At 43.0% G+C, this 14,993-nt stretch overlaps 2 protein-coding genes across 4 annotated transcripts in view; both read right to left on the bottom strand.

The window, feature by feature from the left end:
- emid1 (EMI domain containing 1) overlaps positions 1-6,784 on the bottom strand; it is a 55,047-nt gene extending 48,263 nt beyond the window's left edge. The window contains exons 1-3 of one of the 2 annotated variants that reach the window (XM_085294385.1): positions 6,645-6,784; positions 6,140-6,464; positions 468-581 (exon numbers count right to left, since the gene is read on the bottom strand). In XM_085294385.1, the coding sequence (XP_085150511.1) occupies positions 468-581; positions 6,140-6,330 (305 nt within the window). In that variant the 5' untranslated portion in view covers positions 6,331-6,464; positions 6,645-6,784. The other variant, XM_085294386.1, reaches the window with a different exon arrangement.
- Positions 6,785-8,718: 1,934 nt separating this feature from the next.
- Positions 8,719-14,993, bottom strand: part of dnah10 (dynein axonemal heavy chain 10) — a 32,873-nt gene continuing 26,598 nt past the window's right edge. For both annotated transcript variants that reach the window (XM_085294379.1, XM_085294380.1), the window contains 17 exons: positions 14,666-14,945; positions 14,329-14,558; positions 13,945-14,218; positions 13,720-13,824; positions 13,465-13,619; positions 13,227-13,381; positions 12,558-12,738; positions 12,229-12,429; positions 11,663-11,872; positions 10,912-11,007; positions 10,636-10,807; positions 10,400-10,531; positions 10,063-10,274; positions 9,784-9,951; positions 9,483-9,663; positions 9,263-9,408; positions 8,719-9,167 (listed from right to left, as the gene is read on the bottom strand). In XM_085294379.1, the coding sequence (XP_085150505.1) occupies positions 9,021-9,167; positions 9,263-9,408; positions 9,483-9,663; positions 9,784-9,951; positions 10,063-10,274; positions 10,400-10,531; positions 10,636-10,807; positions 10,912-11,007; positions 11,663-11,872; positions 12,229-12,429; positions 12,558-12,738; positions 13,227-13,381; positions 13,465-13,619; positions 13,720-13,824; positions 13,945-14,218; positions 14,329-14,558; positions 14,666-14,945 (3,045 nt within the window). In that variant the 3' untranslated portion in view covers positions 8,719-9,020. The remainder of the gene's footprint in view (positions 9,168-9,262; positions 9,409-9,482; positions 9,664-9,783; positions 9,952-10,062; positions 10,275-10,399; positions 10,532-10,635; positions 10,808-10,911; positions 11,008-11,662; positions 11,873-12,228; positions 12,430-12,557; positions 12,739-13,226; positions 13,382-13,464; positions 13,620-13,719; positions 13,825-13,944; positions 14,219-14,328; positions 14,559-14,665; positions 14,946-14,993) is intronic.

Raw genomic sequence — 14,993 nt, 5'->3', positions numbered from 1 at the left:
TATATATATATATGCTATGTATGCTAATATGATTGAACTTAATATGATTTTTAATAGAGCATTAGCTCCAGTAACAAGTTTTAAAGCTAATCCTCTAAGTGATTCAAACAGCATTCAAACAACAACTATTCTGCTATTTTAATCCCAGTATAATTAAAAAACAGAAAATTACACATTACAAGCTTTCTGCTTTGATAGCAGGCAACTGTTTTCTTCTTTTTAAAGTTGTAAACATGTGGCTCACTAAAGAGCCATGAGACCCACTCTATGTTTTTCCAAAGTGTTTATATTCCAGGGAACTGGAACAGTTTTGAGCAGAAACTTGCACGTCTTGAATACATTTCATGATGAGAGTTTTTCTACCCAGTTCAGATCATACGGTGCTAAAAATTTTTTGGTTTTTTAATGGTTTCGTAAAAGCATTGTGAAACAGTAACAGTACTGGTAAGATGCCTCTGCCTTCTCACCTGCCTCCTGCACATCCCTGTGGCCAGGGGCATGTCCGGTACACCCGCTGGAGGATTGTCCCATTCTGCACCTGGCAGGTCACAGTCTTAGTGACCGTATGAGGACACCAGTTCCTGCCGAAAGAAACAGAGTCAGAAATGTAGAATAAAACAACAGCAGGATTTCAACAGTTTGTTATTTTTAGACTCAGTAAAAAGTCTGATTCTTAAACTAAACACAGGAGAACAAATTTCCAAAACACCTTCAAACAAGTGCTGTCACACTAAAAACACTGCGGTCTCCCCGCGGGTTTTCATTCTGTCCTTCCAGCCCCCCCTCAACTCCTTTGTTTGGGAACTTCCTCACCGTGTTCACTCGGTTTTAATCAGCCACAGAGTTTGCAGGACTGGGTTATATTTGCACAGGGGTCTCTCCTCTATCAGTACACATGCATTTGTATGGGACCTTGGAGGAGCGAAAGTCCCTCAGGAGGGGATAAAGACGAAGACAAAGTCTCATACAAAGATGAAGGTATTTAAGCATGGGTTAATGCTGGGTCATGAGTTCACTCCCTTTAATGGAAGGCCTTCATAACTCATTGAGGAGAGCCTGCGATGAGATATCGACGATGCTAAGGTCAGAGGTTGAGATCTGATAGTGAGGATGAGAACGCTCCGCAGCTATTACATTCAGACGAGTTCGACCTCCAGAAGCAAAATGCGAAATTTTATCAATGTCTCAGTGAGACTGCTTAAAATTAAAGGAAGTGCGATTTATCTGAAGAGACTGTGAGCTAATTGGTTTAGCTTAATCCTCACCGAGAGCTCAGTGTCCCTTTTAAAGGGAGCAGATCTGTTCTTGATAGCACAGGCGCTATGAGAAACATTTTAGAGAAAGCCTTTAGCTTTCTTCTCTCTCTGCTACATATCAGAACAGGAAAAAACACACAACTGTTGGCTTTAATGTGAAGAGACGCTCTCGGGCTGATGAGCGACCACATTATCAGAATGGTTTTATTAAGAATGATGTGTACAGACATCCTCATTACCTTCATGTGGCTGTAAGAGGAGCACGGAAACAATTACTACAGCCTGTGTTTACAACATTATCAATAGATGCATAGGAAGGGAGCTCATGAAACTACACTTTTTTTGTTCTGCTGCCAACGTGTGCAAGAGTGGGTGGGTGTTCCCACCAAAGTCTGTTTGTCAATATGTGAGACCATATGTTTGTGTGCACGAGAGACAGTTTACACTAAAGAAAAACCGCCAAAGGGAGAGGATGCGAAGCAGCCCTGAACCGGCTCCCATTAACCGTTCCCACATGTCGTGGTGGCCACACACACATACCTGAGCCAGAGCGCGGGAGCACCGCTGATAAATGTTTGTCTACAGCTGCAGCGACTTTCCCTTATCACATGACAACGTCTCTTTTATTATTGAGCGATCTTGATTGTTTCCATTCATGTAGCAAGTATTTAAGCCTGCAGACTGAAAGGATTTTGTATTATTTACTGGAAAAAGCAAAGGAACGCAGCAAAACGTAAGACATTATTTGAATTAATCATAAGTAAAGCGGGGAAAGGAATTCTTCCGCCACATGTTATTCAAACACAGGCCCACCCTTCGTGTATCATAGCGTATCCATCAGCCATACATCTACTAGAATGACGGTGGATCTGTATGATTACCCTATGATTGCTTTCCCTGGTCCAGAAAAAATTGCTCTAATCACTGGTGGAAAATTTCAGACACTGAAGAAGCTGTGGTCAGGTAGAGCTGGGAGGAAGGGGGAGGGGATGAGGGGGTAGTAAACCCAACTCCTCCCCACCACTTATCTGCCAGACCCGACAGATAAACATCTGAGTTTCCCAGGCCGAGAAGAGGCTTCACCTGGGAACGGACAAGAGTCTCACCAGGGGGTACGAGGAGGGAAGGGGGCGCTGGATTTTATGGTCTCCCTGTCTCTTTGCATTGCTCTTATGCAATTACCGAGGAGGAAATGCCGACCCTTCTTCCTTAAATGAGTGAAAGAACAAAAGCAGCCGATTCATATAATATATAATAAGTGCGATGCAGCAAGACAAACACTTCCACTACAGCAAGCAGATTTGGGGAGGCCTAACAATAACTGTGTTATTATCTATGCATATGAGGGACGCAGGCTCTAAGTGCATTTAGTCTTTCAATCTCAAATGCTTTGTAGTCAACACCTTCCTCTTACTGGAGGCACCCTTGTTCTATGAAGTGTGAAACCCACCAGCACCATGCTGTTTCATTGGCAAAAACACCAAGCAGGCCCTCAGTGAGTATCAGGTCTCTAAGCACACATGGCACACTCTGAATGCTGGGCCCAAGCTAAATAAATCATCAACCATGTCTCACAGTCACATGTAGCCACAGCCAACCGTTAAGAGAAATCACAGCTTTGGCCCATCTGTTCCTCGACGCTGCCGACGCCAAGACAGTAAAATATTGGAGGGGAACAAAAAAAGTGCTGAATCCTTAAATGTATGCAAATGCTGACAGAAAGCTTGTGAACTCGCTTATATGCTGCGCTGTCGTTACCGCATGTGCCCTCTATTCACCTTTTACGCTATGCAGACCACATTTTCCCGTGTTCACACTAGTGAGGCGGTTCGCCTACTTCAGCATACTGCACCGGGATGAAGAAGGTAGGGGTTAAGCCGTGTGAACAGACAAGTAGGCTGATGTGGGCAAAACGCTGATGGGACTCTGATTAAAAACACCACAGTAACTCCCTTTCCTCCGCCCATTCATTCACATATCGTAGGAGCCGGCTTGAACGCTCGGAGATATGTTTGAAATGCAAAAGGAATTCCTCTGGATTTCTATCTGTGGGAAAATACTCGAGCAGAACAAAGGACAGATGTGGCAAATAGCCAGACAAAGGAGAGGACGGGAAGGAGACGAGAAAAGAGGAGACAAAGGTCAACTTATCGCAGAGGTCATCCAAGGAAGCTTCCGGTGGGGACAGAGATGGCAATTATGAAGCAGTGTGGCTCCCGTGGGATTGAGAGGAGACATAAGATAAATATGGCACCACAACCAACGACAAAGAGGAAAACAGCAAGAACAAGTCGAGGTGAAATTAAAAAAAACTTTGCAGGTCTAGAGTCATGGCCTGCAGGTTCAATGACAAACAAAAGAAACAGGTTGTAATAAGTTTGTATTTGAACAATTGTTATACATTAATTCAGAGCATTACGGCTGCTGGGGTATTATATTGCAGGTTCAAAGCTGCCGTGGGCTTTCCATGCGCAGCGGACAGTGACGAGCATCAAAGCACCGAAGCGAGGCCTTAAAGGTCAGGGCTAAGTGACTCCTTACAGCAGCATGGAATAAACAAGGAAAACTCTCATCTATCTTTGTCTCCTTTGAGCTTTCAGGTGCAGACACCTGTGAGTTTTCAGTCTGTGGCATCTTCAAGTGTTTGAACCTGGAAGTGAAAGAGGAATTCCACTCAAATGAAGGATTCACTCATATCACACCTACAGCGCCACGAATCCTGACTGCTCAGTGTGAATGGACCATCATGTCGAGCTGAGCTGCTCCACTGACCGTGAATGAGATGCTGACTTTATGGACTGCTCACCTGCAGTGCACAGGATGCAATATGGGGTCTGGTATTAGGCTCATACTAAGTATCAAATCTCTAAGACATCGGGAAACAAAATCGGCTAAAAGTTATGACATCAATGTCTTGTTTTGTCCAAAAACTGAAGCAACTCAGACTACAACCACAGAAATGAGCAAATAGTCAATCTGATAAGCAGGAATCCAACAATTTTTTTTCTCATTGTGGAGGATGAGCTGCCACAATTAATTCTTTGTTTTAAGACTGATATTACACATGAAAATCTGTAAATCGTGAAGAAAAGAGTTCAAGATCCTGTCTTAAGAATCTCATATTTTGTCCAGTGACACGTCCAAAAACAGAAGATAAGACAGTGATGTAATACAGAAAAAGGCAACAAATTCAATTGAGTAATGTAATCAACGGCCAGTGGATATTATTGGAGCTGAACAATTGGTGACTGCCTCTTGACATCCATCCAAATAATGGTTCCCTGTGCATACACATCATTTGAAGTTTCACAGCCATTCTGCTTGAAGCCGTGCAGATCCTGGAATCTCAGTTGTCTTCATTCCCATGCTTAAAGTGAACATGGATATGGTCAAGATGGACGAGGAATGAGGACTGCCACAGGGCTCAGACTGCCTGTCAGACCATGACAAGTCCTCCGAGGGAGGATAAAGAACTGGGCGAGACAGGGACTAAAGAAGCATCTCCCTCAGTGACCCCACAGTTTACTGAGCTATGCAGTCATTAAGAGAGATGGTGAAGGAATGCTTTATCAGCTCTTTCACAGAGTGACTGCACCAGCAAAGAAAATACCCACAAGATGTTAATCCCCTTTGATTGTGCTATTCACTGTGTGAAGACAGTGCTGGTATTAGTGAAGGTTTCCCTTTCCCAGTGCACTAACAGTCATATGCGTTTCCTTTTAAGCACCTGAACCCTAATGACAGGTTGCTTTCATCGCCGAGGTTGATCTCTGAAATCACACCGCCGCTGTTACTGTTTGTTGACACCCAATAAACTGCTGCTTTCACCGATCAGGCCAGCCAGCCAGCAGGTGGACTGAGACTTTCAGCTCCTCTCATGTCACTGCAAACCCAGTGACCTCTGAACAAGGTGGTTGACTCACACCAACAGCAGCTTTCCCTTTTTCAGTCCTGCCTTTCCTGCACGGCCACTTACACTAACAGCAGCAAACTGACTGTAAACTCATCCCCCTCTGCTTTTTTTCCCCCAAAACAAGCTCAGATTGCGCTGGAGTCCCAGCTGCTTGTGTTTAGCAAACATGTCCAAAAACCTCTGGCTCTGAGTGGCAGGGGGAGCTGAGCAGAGAAGTGAGGCAGTGGAGTGACCGAAGGGGCGCTGAAAACCACCTGAACACACCCAAAAGACCTCATCAGAGAGAAGGGATTTCAGCCTCCAGCCACGTTCAGCCCACACACACAAGCTGACAGCATAAATATTTGCAAGATGGGGAAACGTCCTCTCATCATTAATCAGTGGCTAGTCTCCAACTAAACTTGGCTCTGTCCAGGAGGAAAGCAGAGCCGGTTAGCCCTCCTGCCTTCGTGTTTAGTCTGGTGACTCTCTTTCAACACCCTTGTCAACTCGATTGCCCTTACACAGAATGATCCATCATTTTCTGAAGCCTTATTATCCCCCTTTTCATTCAGTGATCCTTTAAGATAAACGTTTTCACGCTTTATTATAGAGATACAAATAATCAATCACTCCTTAAACTTAGGGTTTAACACTCTTTTTTTGAAATCTTCACCCTTGGGATGCTGAAAAGAGCGGGCTTTGTGTGTGAGGCTAAAGGCGCTGTATGGATAGAGAGCATATAACACGCCACAGGGGCAGCAGAGGTGTGTGAGCTGGGACAAGAGTGTGGATGGGACTCAGCAGAGTAAAAACATGCTGCCTGCCAGCACAGGAAAAGGGAAACCAACTGTCAGGAAGACAATAGCGCCCGGTAGATGGATGGAGATGGGAGTACATCCGTGGAGGCATGCAGTGGCAGCAAGATAGAAAACAAAACTTAATATAAGTATTCTGTGTGCAATATGACAGCTGTGCGTACTTTCCTCACCTTTTCTGGTAGACTGAGCTGTGGGTGGCTGCTGTCTGGTCTCTGTTCAGCTGCGTCCCGACTGAATAGGTTTTGTAAAGTCCCGTCTTCCAGGTCCCGTTAACCAGCGTGCTCAGCCAGAGTATCAGCACTGTCCAAAGCAAACTTTTCCTGCAAAGCGCGGACACGCTCTCTCGTTGGTGCGATCCCATTTCCGTGGCATCAAAAGTAAGAGCAGAACTGTTTTAATGAGGCCCCGCTTGGAAAACAGACCGCTTAGTGACTCCAGCTCGGGAAACGTGTCAAACTGCGCCAGGTCTACTGGAGAAGACGCTCATCCTTTTCACTAAAGTAGAAAACACACACACACAAAAACCCCCGATGTATGTGTAATAGAGCTGAGTGTGAACTAGCCCATAAACCCACGCTTGTCTGTGACAGAGATCCGACTTTATAAAAATGAACCATGAATGCTCTGAGTGTGAAATGCGTGCTGTCCTCCCTTCCCTGAGTGTGCTCTGCCTACCTCCGTCTGTCTGCGCTCATATCGTGCCGATCCTTTACAGCAGCGGGTATGAAACCAGTTTTATAGTCTCCTCCGGTCTTTTAAAAGCACAGCCTGCTGGGTCTCTTTTTACCCTGCCCCGTTTCAACTTCTCACAGAGGACAAAGCGACGGCACTTAACGCATTGTACTGTTTGCACTAAATGAATTATGGGCTGCTGATTCTCAAGGCTCCTCTGAAATCACAGGCGCGGTGCTAGTGAGAGTTAGGCCCCCATTTAAACCAAATAAAACGGAATGTTTAAAGAAAAGAAACGAAAAGTTTTGATAATACTGGATATGACGAGTTTAAACCCCCAGCTAAGGCTAATCACATCTGTTATAAACCTTTTTTTGAACATTTTGAATACTATGCAACCATCTTTCTTTATTTAAAATATAACGCAGTTAGTTTAACCTATTTATAACATCATCAACAACATCTATCTATCTATCTATCTATCTATCTATCTATCTATCTATCTATCTATCTATCTATCTGTCTGTCTGTCTGTCTGTCTGTCTGTCTGTCTGTCTGTGTTTGCCCCTGAGTTGTTTTCAGCAGGTGTAGTCTGTCAAAGCCATCAGTACCCAGTGGTTAGAGAAAACTGAGGTTAGTGTCATTTCTCACTGCCCATTGCATCTGGGACAGCCAGTAGCCACAGATCTGTGGTCCTTCTCCAAAGTAAACACCTGGCACTGCAACCAAAAACTAGGACATGAGTTGTATATGTCTGTGACTGTGGTGATTGCAGCCCTTGGGCTTAAGTCTGGCCAGCTGCAAAAGATGCTGCAGGCAGCAAAATGTGCTTATCTAACCTGTTAATACAGTCTACTAAAGTTTTGTGCTAAGTTCTTAACTACTGAAAGATAATGTTAACACTTTCACAGTCACAGAAGAGGACTGGGATTAATTCCTGTTCCTCACCATGCCACAGGGAGAATGGGGAAAACAGTGCATTGACTTTACTGGCTCTTAATGAGCCCACCTGCTCCCAATCACCACACATGGGAGGGGATTTGTTCCTGGGCACCCTTGGCGCTTTTACGAGGCCACTCGGGGCAAACAATGGTGCCAAGCAGGAACTAGAGCAGTTTAGGGTTAATGTAAATCCCTGCAGTCATGAGCAGCTGAAAATAATTTTGACCTCTAAGGAAGCAAGCTGGGTTTCTTTTTTTTTTCTTTTTCTGTCGTTACTCTTACTGTTATGATTTCCCTCCCCTTTATTGTACAAAGTTAAACAGCCAGATTGCCCATTGTTTGTTTAGGTCTGCTTTTACTAAAGTTCCATCCAGTGATGTAAAGGTTCATTAAACAACACAACACAACATTCATTCCCTCTTTTCAAAAAGGGAAACACAATTGCTCCTGCCCCCACCCAGTGTTTGGTCATAAACATGTCCTGATTTTCCCTCTTTTTGTGTCGGTTGAAGGTGAGAATGGGGCCTGTTCAACCTTTGCCCCTCTGTCATTTAGAGAGATCCTTTTAGGCTGCAGAATATGGTAATGACAAACATTGTAATCGTGTACCAGGTTGGGACTTTTCAGGGAAGAGACTAAAGAAACTAAAACAATTTCATGCTGCTGGTTGTTTGGCTTATAAAGACTTCAGTCTAAGCAATTTAGTCTTACTATGATTACAGCTCCACTCTCATACCTGGGGCTTCACGATGTATACTGCGTGAGTTATGGCTCCAAACTGTTGCAAGTTTTATTTCTGCACCTGCAATGTCACTGCTGCACCAGCTGCCACATCCTCTAGGACCGTCTGAGTTTTTAGAGGTTACTTCACCTGAGCTGGCATGCTCACATCAGCAGCCTCGATTACTCAGTGCTGTGCAGGATCTTCTCTTTGCACGATGTAATAAAACATGTCCCGTTACCTATACTGCAGAGAAAAGCTAAAAAGTTGCTTGTGGTTGCCTCTGGTTACTGTTAAAGTTTCCACTGCACGCAGCAGTTTATGATTTTTTTTTTTTTTTTTACAAAATCAGCAGAAATATTTTTCATCTGCTGACCTCTAAGAGCACGAATGGGATTCTGAGCCTACACGACACAAGTAAAAACCATTTATTTATTCATTCACAGCCTTAACATTTCAGCAGATTAGTCAACCGTAGCTTCAAAGACAAATCCCTAGAGATGTTGATCAGCCTGAAGCTACTGCCTCTGTTATGTGCTGCCATCTAGTGAGGCAAATAATTAAAGTTATAAAACAACAATAAAATAAAATGTATTACACAGGCTATGTTTAAGTATTTTTCTACATGAAGCAGGAAGCAGACATTGCTATCGTTAACTAACATTTTCAGCTGACTATGCTACAAGTAATCAGCTCAGTGGCGTTGACAGTTGTCTTTAGTCAGTGTTGAGGCACAAGCAGACTCCCTGGAGTACCCAATGAGAAAGGTGCATGGTGGTGAACAGGTCTGCCTCAAACACCAAGCCCACACCCATTGCATTCCTCCGCAACGAAGTGGTGTAGACAGGTGTCCGCAGCGTATTCTGAGGTGCAAAACACACAAAAATATCATTAAATAGATGCATTCAATAATGAGCTATAAATTAGTGTGGAGTTCTGTTGTGCTTGCTGTCCACACCTGTAGCCTGAGGCGGCGCGTCTCTATGGGGACGACTCTGAGGATGGGCAGTTCAACGATCAAAACTTTTGGTTTACTCTTCACTAAGCAGCACTTCTCTATGTCCCAGTCGGCTCCTTCCAGATACAGGCCGGACAGAAAGCAACCTGCAGGGAATGAGACTGTCAGTCTTTACAACTACTCGCTGCTCATGCTGCAAGTGATGAGCTCTGATTATTACCCTGTCTGGGTCTTTCGGCGACTTCATCCTCACTCTGGTGATGGGTAACTTCTGAGTACAGTGTTGAGAGATCCAGAGGCCACCCATTTTTCCTGCACGCAGCTTGGACCAGAGCAGTGAGGTAAGATTCAGGGATATGTAATCCTGATAGCCACATAACCTTTGGCTCGCCCTCATTCACCTGGTGAGCACAAAATACACCAACTTGAAAGTATATTCAAAGCACAAGTCATTTGTTAACAGTAAAATGTTATGGTAGAAAAATTATTTTAAAAAAAAATTTAAATGGGGTCATCCTTACCCAACAGTTATACTGCTCATATCGCCTCTTGAAATGGGACATCCAGTTACCAAGAGACTTAAGAGTGTCAGGTGCCAGCTTCTTCCAAATGACCGGAATGTGACCATTAAAAAGGGATCGAGCGACCTCGTCCAACTCGCTGCTCATCCCCACCTCACCAGCCAAGGCCTACAGCACACAGGAGAATCTAAACAAATCCCAATCGGAGCAAAGCACAAGTATACAACACCTGCAGATTAATTTACTGAGCATCTTGGGTCTTCAGCCCCTCCATCTCACCCTCTGCAGCTCAGCCAGAGAGAGCTGCATGCGGACCACCAGTTTGTTAAAGCGCTCTAGTTCCTGAAGGAGAACCACCGAGGTCGGAGAAATGTCCATGCCAAACTTTTTCCGGATCACATCCATGTCGAATAACTGCGGGAGCTTGTTCTGAATGTCCTGGGCCACCTGGCTGATGTACTCATCCCTGCTGATGTGTCCACCAGATTCACCTGAGATATGAGAGAGTATTTATCAGCCACTAAGAAGAAAGCATATGGAAATAAATAAATGCTTCTACTTCTGAAAAACAGGATATATTACTTCAAGGGATGAGCTGAAAGATGCAAAATCATACCTGTCTGAGGTTGAAGGTCTATCAGGTGAGTCCACATCTCCTTAACTGCATTTGTGTAGTATCCTATCTCCGCGTTGGAATGGAGACCCATAACCTCTGGTGTGTTTGCCAGTGGCATGGCTTCAATCTCATCTGTAGCAAATTAACAGCATAAAGCATTAAATGATGACAGAAAACTTCCCCCCTCCCCTTTTTATGAGTGAGAGAATTTGAGAAATAAGAAAACAACTGCTGACCAACATAGACGTTTTTTGGTCCAGTTGGAGGGATTTTGTAATCTACATCTTTGTTTCTGAAGAAGTGGAACTGCCGGAAAGTGTAGAAGAGGAAGTCTCCAAAGTACTCATCCATGTAGACAGTCAAGATCCTGCGGTCAAAGCTATCTATTGCTCGGCCGCCATACATTACCTGACAAAACATTATAAATTACACCAAACTTACAGCATGTAGTAGTAGTATAACAGATGCACACTATTCAAATGTACAATATAAACGAATTCACCCCCACTAACCTCCCCAGTAAGATATTTAAGACTTCCCCAGGGTATATTGATGTCTCCTTGGTCATGAGCTTTTGTCAGATAGGTGTTCAGGATCTCCATACACACCTGTCAGAGCACAGATACTATGTTTAAACTACTGAAAAGTGAAATACAGCAAATATTATACCACTCATAAACTAATTTAAAATATACCGGTCAAAGGTTTTAGAGCAACCTAGTTCTTCCAGTTATTTATTGCAATTCAAGTCATTCAAGTCCAATGAATAGCTTGAAATGGTACAAAGGTAAGTGGTGAACTGCCAGAGGTAAAAAAAAAAAAAAAAAAGGTAAGGTGACTAAAATTTGAAAAATAATGTACATTTTAGAATTATACAAAAAGGCCTTTTTCAGGGAACATAAAATGGGTTAACAATTTAAAGTTGTTCTGCATCAACTTCTGCAACAGATATGGGGAGAACTTTCTGAAGAATATTTGATTTCTATTGTAGAAAGAAATGTGTGTTCAGCTGCTATATCTGCCAAAGGTGGAGACTTAGATGAGTCAAAAGTTTAGAATACATTATTGTCTATAAATTGATTCCATGATTTCTTTTTTAACTCCAGTTCCTTATTTGTACTATTCTTTTATATCAGAGTTCAATGAGACATTAAACTGCATAATTTTCAATTAAAGAAAATGGAAAAATTGGGGTGTTCTAAAACATTTGACCGGTAGTGTAAACATACTTTCAAAATAATCTTAGACTAATGTGCAACTTACAGAAAAGTCAGACTCGCTGAAGTCGTATGGGACATTCCAGCCAATTTTTCCATATTTCCGTCTCTCTTGCACCACAGCATGGAAGAAGGCAAGAACAAACACCAGGCTGGAGAACGCAGGGTGCGGGCATGTGGTCAAGGCCTCATGGGAGATTTTAGAGTATGTGGCTCTCATGTTAAGCTTGAGGCCGTTGGGGGGCTCTGTCACTACCTGCACACAACAATGAAGGAATACTGTCATACCATCTGTTACTTCTGAAGCATCTCTGCTTCCTAGAAGCAGTCCTTTAAGACTTCTTTTTCCAGTACAATAGAAATATTCTACTATTAACATGTTAATAGGTTCTTAATGCAGTCTCATCTGCCATGAAACATCAATTTCTATAAAAGATAGTTGACATGTAAAGGGAATGTGTAACTGTTTTATCACCTGACTTTACTGGAAATGGAGTTATGTCATATTCCCAGTTAAAACCATTCAAATACAGCACCAATGTGAGGAAGTCCTTCCACTTACAAACATCTACAAAAAGTCTTTACTGAAGGTAAAGAGAATGTGTGTTTCACCTTTAGAGATTTCTGAAGTATGCCAATGGGAAAATCTTTAATGGGGTTGGTGGTGATCCATAAGCGGAAGTTAGGGTTGGGCTTGGTGATTCTCTCTAAGGCCTTTTCCAGTTCCTTCAGCCACTTTACCAGCAGATGGCAGTTCTGTAGCATCAGCCACTGACCTCGAGAGGCTGCCTTCTCCAATAAATCTAGTGCCACCTTTACCCCGGGTACAGAAAACAATTATGTTCAACTTCATCCCTTTTTAATGTTATTCAATGTGATTACTTGGTAATCCCTATATTCATATAGATATGCCGTGATATAGGAAAAAAAGTATTGAGTACCTTCTCTTGGCCTTGGCCCATTGCAAGGAACTTGAACTTGCCTCCAAAGCCTGATCTGGCTGCTAGTTTCATGAGGTCACCGGCTGGGTCAGAGCCAGGGCTCAAGATGAAGACAATGGGGGAGAAAGGTGTGCTCTGATCATAAATTGCATCAAAGCTGATCACAGGGGGTTGAACATATCTGAGCAGAAATACAATAAGAAACATCTGTAAGCGCAGAATGTTTCAATATTCACACAGTCATCTATACTTTGTTCACAGGAGTGGATTATATGTACAGACTGTATATACTGTATACACAATGACACGATCTGTGCAAAAGTTTTAGCAACTTTACCGCAGCTCTTTAGATTCTTAGCCATGTGTTATCAAAGACATGTGTGACTAAAACTCTGCAGCGATCTCAGACATCCATCCAGGGAAACAAGAAGTACAAAGTGTCACCCTGCACTGAGCTTTCCTAAAAATCTGTTCTCGTAGGAGTTAAAAGAAAAACTACCTGCCAGGTACCTTAAACAACTAAACAAAATTGTAAAAGCTGGTATTTTTATGGGTGAAGAGTTCACACCAAATACTGATTTGATATAAATGATTTTGTTGTTTTTCAGTCTACTTCCCTCTGAGTAAGGATAGTCAAAAAATGAAAAATTACAGTACAAAAAGTTTCACCTCTCTCCCATGATAACAGTGATATAGTCAGTGACAGCTCTATAGACTCTATCAACCCGGAAGCAGCGCAGCAACAGCAGCTTCTGAAAGGCAGACAGGTTCCCCTTGTATTTCATGGGAAACGGAGCCTGTTCTGGTCCATCCAAGTCGTACCACTGAAGAGAAAAAGAGTGTGAGTTACACTCACAGTTGATTCAGAGGTATGGCTGTAGTGAGTTCTGTCCCTGTGGCCACTTACAGATTGCCATTCAGTGGGATGTTTCTCGATGTCATCAGGCAGAGAGCTGAACTGTTCGGGAAAGAGCTCTGCAAGTTTCACAATGTCTTCCCAGCCCTGATCGGCAAGCCAATCACACGGCTTTTTGCGCTGGCTTTTTTCCAGGGATAGATTACCTTTATACACGAGATGGAAATGTGCTTTGAACATTGTGTTTTCGTGTGCATAGTTGATCACTATTGTATGTACTATATTGTACTTCTCTGAATAGCTCACCTTTTATAAAGAACTCCAACTCCTCCTGAGGTACCCTCCCTTCTGCCTGCTCGATCTTGATGGTCATGTTAAAAGAAAAGAGCAACTTGTGGCTCTCAAACAATCCTGGGGATAAGAACTCAGTTAGGGTTATAAAATCTACAAAATAATTATAAATTCCTTTAAAAACAGACTTTTTTCCTGCCCCTCACATGGTTCACTATTATTCCACCTTAAATATTTTACCTGTGCAGCCATAGTTATAAACGCTGTATGTCAAAGTGTTCATGATGTTCTTTAGTCTGTTGGGAAGGGAGGGGTCTGGCACTGATTTCCGCAGTGAAAAGTCAAACACTTCTAGGTAGGAGGCAAGTGAGTACTGGTACATGCTGTTCACCACAGCCATTTCTGTCAGCACGAAGAACAGGATAGCACCACGCTTGGCTGCAGGACGGTAGCCATCTCTAAGTTTATCAATGTCCTTGGACGTCTTCTCAGCCAACTTTAGTTTCTCAAATACCTGATGATCACAATGTCAAACATGAAGAAACAAACAAACTGGGATTTGTGACTTCAGTTAAATAATATTCCGCCACAACTTTTACTCTTTATGCATAAGCCAATACCAACCTCACTGGCTTTCAGCTTCGTCTTTTCCAGTGTTTCAATGAGCTCTGTGTTGTCCAACATGTTGCCTGTAGATGTGGCCAACTCTCTGAGCAAGGTGTCTCCGAGGTTTTTAAGCAGCTTCTTGTTGTTACTTGTCTCTTGGATTAAACATTCTCGCTGCTCCTCTAGCTCCTTCTTCTCAAACCCCATGATAACACTCAACAGCTGGTCTTCCAGACCCTTAAGGGTCACTGTACGTAAAAAGATGCAAAAAGATGGGGAAGAAGCAAACATACAATTTAGACCCTGTGGTTTAAGGATACAGATGAAATCTGACCAGTACGCAAAAACATCTTACCAGTATAGTTAATGACCATGGCTTTTCCAAACACAGATGGAGAGTATTTAGGGTTAGCTAAATTAGTGTTGAGGTAGAGTTTAAAATTGGGATCGTAGTCGACCTCTTTGTCACCCAACATGATGACCTGTCTTCCCTCTGCTCCTTTCACATTCTTCTCCAGGACATTGTCAATCACTGGGTCGATGTATTCATCCACATCTTGGAAAAGGAATGGGAACCCGTACTTGATGGCCATCTCTAGTTGTTTCAGGAAGTCAGGATCATTGAAAGATGAGACCTGGGACAAAATTGATGATCACACTTTCAGGTCTGCAAGTCATAAACC

The sequence above is a fragment of the Mchenga conophoros genome, linkage group LG12 (assembly GCF_057382185.1).
Source record: "Mchenga conophoros isolate Kocher_MC1m ecotype Shallow Benthic linkage group LG12, M_conophoros_male_GT1.1, whole genome shotgun sequence".
NCBI classification, from domain to species: Eukaryota; Metazoa; Chordata; class Actinopteri; order Cichliformes; family Cichlidae; genus Mchenga; species Mchenga conophoros.
The sequence above is the reverse complement of the archived record's forward strand: the minus strand, read 5'-3'. Positions and strand labels throughout refer to the sequence as shown.